We start from the raw sequence: 4,714 nt of genomic DNA on the forward strand, positions 1-4,714 counted from the left end.
CTTTCTACAAGACTCTCCGAAGGCATGACCAACAGATCAACGCAAAACAGCACACGTTCTGTCATATAGAGCATGCACACCCATTTGTGTATTGAACACAGGTTTGCCCAGTTTGGCCAAATACTTGGTCCTGAACCTCCTAAATTGCTATTGTAATAGCATGCGCATTTAAAAACAAGGATTGGAAAATATCATGGGTAGCTGTCAGAATGAGTGGCCTCTGGAGGAGTTTCAGGGCACTGGATCACTGAACATAAAACAATAATCACTACCATCAAGAACTTGGAAGGATTCCAGTTGTGGTGCAGATGGCAATCTGACATATTTTGTCTTCCTTTACAATATTCCGCTGCATTCCTGGTTTGTGGCTAAGCATTAGCCCAACTACTGTGGCAGCACTCCCAGAAAATCAAGCAACTGACTTTTCTTCCTGGCAGAGTGTTTAGATTACGCATCCTCAAATACAAATGCACAAATGCCTGAATGAACAGGACCTACTCTGCTGTGCAGCCACAAGCAGTTCTGACATATAGGAGGAAATTCAATTCTTACTGTTTAGTCAACTCTGTCCTTGCCTTCTGCTCATCCCAACACCTTCTGCCAACACAAACTTATCTTTTACTCTAATACTTCTGGACCTTTCCTGTTGATGTCCCCTAAAGCTACAGTGCCTTGTAAACCATGAACTCTTCCCATTCTTTTCATCCTTTAGAGCTCAGCTCCTTTTTGACTCTTCAGGAACTGCCTCCAATCTTATACTTCCAACAAAACTGCCATTCACTACTGCCGTGTTTGGACTATATGTAAATTGACTCCTGCTGATTTCCACCAGTTTTATCTGAGCCATTTTAATGAAATAGAGCTAAGAACTCCATGAAAATCAGATGGTGTGAAAGAAAGGTCTTATATTCTGAACTCTCATAAAAGGATTCAAAGCCTGATCTCTTTCACTTGTAGCTGCCTAAGTCTGGACAGGCAAACTCACCCCCCCCCCCCAGCCAGTTTTCTCACCTTTAAGATATATATTATTCAGACTAGTTACGATGGAGTGATTTTAATATGAGAAAAGTAAAACACCAAAAACAATGCCTGTCACCTAATAAGTGCTGCATAAAGGGTTGGCCCTCATTACCACTGACAGCAAGCTCCACATGGAAGGGAATAGTCAATTGGTCCTCAAGGAGATCACCAATGCACCGGACAAATACCCAGCACTGTTTCTGGCATAGGCATATGTTCAAAAAATAATCTGTTGAGTTGGCGGCAGCCTTAATGACTACGATTATCATGAATATCCGCCCCCCCCACCCTGAGAATCTTCTATTAAGCCTTACAGAAAAACTTAATGCCTCACAGAAAAACTAGAAAAAACTTCAAATGCAGCATCACTGAACACCCTCATCACTTAATGCTTCTGCTTCATCTCGGTTGTTTCTCTTTGCGAATTCTCTTCCCTAACAGAAGTTCGAATCCAGCACAAGCATGAACCAAACTGGCTGGTCAGAGGTGGGAGGGGGCGGGAGTGGAAGCCTGAGCGGGGCGTGGTCACCACGTCGCAGAGGCTGACTGCGCCTGCGTAGGCTGCGGCAAAGCTAACTGCTCTTGGGCTTTCGCTCATAGCTGGCTACTGCCTGCGTAAAAAGATCGTCTTTCTTATCAGCTCTCACTTTTGGTCCACACAGCTCCCGGGCATCAGGCTTCGGCTCTGTGCCGAGGTGCTAACACACCTCCGATCGTCTCTCCTACGGGTCGCTGACCTCCGCGTTCGCGTTCCTGTCTCCTGGAACCATGTCTCTGGTAAGCCAGAATGCGCGCCACGGCAGCGCAGAGACCACTGCAGATTACAGCGACGGCCAGGGTGAAATGCAGGCTACTAATGCCTCCGGGCCCCCCACCTCCATGCTAGTCTCCGAGGCTCCCCAGGGCCCTGAGATTCCAATCGATCCACAGGGGGCCAGCGCTCCCCAGGCTGCGCAGGACCCGAATGACCTCGAGGTTCTCATCGACGAGCAGTCCCGACGTTTGGGGGCGCTCAGGGTCCACGACCCTCTAGAAGACAGGTCGGTTGCTTTGGTGAATTTCATGCGCATGAAAAGTCAAAGTGAGGGGTCTATCCGGCAGTCAGACATGCTGGAGTTTCTCAGAGAATACTCAGACCAGTTCCCTGAGATTCTCAGACGAGCCTCAGTTCACCTGGATCGGGTCTTTGGGTTGAATCTGAGAGTTCTTGATCCTCAGACTGACACTTACAACCTAATCAGCAAACCAGGTCCCCAGAACACTGAACGGCTAGCAGAGACCCTGGACATGCCAAAAGCAGGTCTCCTGGCCTTGGTTCTAGGGCACATCCTCTTGAATGGCAACCGGGCAAGGGAGGCCTCCATATGGGACCTGCTGTTAAAGGTTGATGTGATAGATGAGCCTCAGAGGATCAACAACCTCTTTGAGAACGCAAGAAACCTCCTCACTACTGACTTTGTCCGTATGCGATTTTTGGAGTACTGGCCAGTATATGGCACTAATCCCCTTGAATTTGAATTCCTGTGGGGCTCTAGAGCCCACAGGGAAATCACAAAGACGGAAGCCCTAAAGTTTGCAGCAGAGGCCCATGATGAAGAACTCTGGAACTGGCCAGAAGAATATAACAAGGCTTTGGAAGCTGACAAAGCCAAAGAGAGAAGCCAGGCTGCTGGCTTAGAGTTCTGGTCAGAGGACACTATGAATGATAAAGCAAATGACTTGGTCCAGTTGGCCATTAATGTCACCGAGGAGTTGCTGCCTATACATCAGGATGAGCTATTGGCTCATACTGGTAAAGAGTTCGAGGATGTGTTCCCAAACATCCTCAGTAGAGCCACTCTCATCCTTGATCTGTTTTATGGGTTCTCTCTGATTGAGGTTGACACCAGTGAGCACATCTACCTCCTTGTCCAGCAGCCAGAATCAGAAGAGGAGCAAGTAATGCTAGAGAGCCTGGGCAGACCCACCCAAGAATATGTGATGCCGATCCTGGGTTTGATCTTCCTGATGGGCAACCGTGTCAAGGAGGCCAACATCTGGAACTTGCTCCGGAGATTTAGTGTGGATGTAGGGAGGAAGCATGCTATCACCTGTAAGCTTATGAGACAGCGTTACCTGGAATGCAGGCCACTCTCCTACTCTAATCCGGTTGAATATGAGCTGCTTTGGGGTCCTCGGGCTCACCTTGAAGTCACCAAAATGAAAGCCTTGGAATATATGGCTAGGCTCTACAGAAAGAGGCCACAGGACTGGCCAGAGCAATACAGGGAGGCCATGGAAGATGAAGAGGCCAGGGCCAGATCCGAGTCAACTGCCATGTTCTTCTTTGGCTCCATGTGAAGTCTGATGTTTCACATTAGTTGAGTGGCATCAATTAAAGGGGCTTTTGGGAAAGGGGCCCTAGTGTCCCACATCAGAAGTTGGGAGGGTTGGGGTAAAGCGTACACCTTGTGCTTACTGTGTTTCAATTCTAAGAGTGTTTCTTTCCTTCTAATATACGCTAATTATCTTCAAGATAAGTGTTTGTAAATGAAAATTGCTCAATTTCTCTTTCTGTCTTGTTTAGTATAAATGTTCAGCTAACTGTGTAAAATTATTGGTAATATTTACGTATTTGAAATAACCAGTAAAATAAGCTAAATAACAGTAACAATACACACACACATACACAAACACCCCCCCAAACACAAAGCCCCTCATTCGTGGTTGCCCTCCTTTTGAGTCTATTGTTGTGTTAACAAACAAACTAATAAAAACAAAAGACTGCCACTTACCTGTATTTAATTTGCTGTTGCAGAGTGCAGTAAAAATAAAGTATAATGAATTAGATGCCATGCTTATGTCCTCATTTCTTCTCTAAACATTCATCAGGTGCCCGTGTGCAGAGAACAATGCTGTGTGCCGGGGATATAAGGGTAAAGAAGCCCCATCTGGGCCTCAGAACTTCCATCTAAAACAGGAAAGTCATGGAAGTGAACCAGCAACTACATCGTTCTGTGGCAAGTGGTATAAGAACATGGAGTGGGTTGGGGTATACTATGAGAGTCGACATTTAACTACGGGCTACATGATGAGAGGGCAATGCAGTGCAAGGAAGGCTGGGGAAAGGTCAGGAGTATGAAGCAGGAAATGGGTGCGGGTATAGTCAAGCGAGGTGGTGGGGAGGCCGAGGTGGGGTGAAAGGCTGGGGACACATTTTGCTTTAATGGGATCTGCGGAGTGGGTGATACCTGAGACTGAGCTGAAGGACAAAAGGAGAACCTGGTGAAGGTATAGACTGTAGGTAAAATACCCATGGAAGTGGGGGGGGGTGAGAGTCACCCAGAAAGACAATGTTGAGTACAGAAGGGGAGTGGGAGAGAGAAATCTGTGGCAGGGGGTAACAAAGGTCCCATCTCCTGGGGGCGGCTCTTAGGAAATAGTAAAAGCCTTCTCAAATACAGCTGGTCTAGTATTCAGTCAGATTTAATCCACACCCCTTACCCCGCGCTAGCACTGTTTATTTCAACACCCAAGCTGTTAACGTAAAAGTTAACATTTTAGGTCTATTCATCCTGGTTCCTCTGACAGTTTCTAACCTGGCTCACACGCTTTCCTTAGAAAGCTTGCTGGTAAGTTTCTGAGAGGCATTCCTGGCACCGGGGTGGGTATCGTGCAAAAAAAAAAAAAAAATCTTCTCTGACTAGGGAAAGAC

At 46.9% G+C, this 4,714-nt stretch overlaps 1 protein-coding gene across 1 annotated transcript; it reads left to right on the plus strand.

Moving 5' to 3' along the window:
* Positions 1-1,587: 1,587 nt before the first annotated feature.
* On the plus strand, positions 1,588-3,843 carry LOC121444279 (melanoma-associated antigen E2). The gene has a single exon (XM_041646105.1). It carries the CDS (start codon positions 1,789-1,791, stop codon positions 3,358-3,360), a length of 1,572 nt encoding a protein of 523 aa, XP_041502039.1. The 5' UTR covers positions 1,588-1,788; the 3' UTR covers positions 3,361-3,843.
* Positions 3,844-4,714: the final 871 nt, after the last annotated feature.

The sequence above is a fragment of the Microtus oregoni genome, unplaced genomic scaffold (assembly GCF_018167655.1).
Source record: "Microtus oregoni isolate MIOR12 unplaced genomic scaffold, Mior012 000119F_ref0000445, whole genome shotgun sequence".
NCBI lineage: Eukaryota > Metazoa > Chordata > Mammalia > Rodentia > Cricetidae > Microtus > Microtus oregoni.

Coding starts and splice junctions, on each gene's coding strand:
- LOC121444279 (XM_041646105.1), top strand. CDS start 1,789: ATGTCTCTGGTAAGCCAGAATGCGCGCCACGGCAGCGCAGAGACCACT.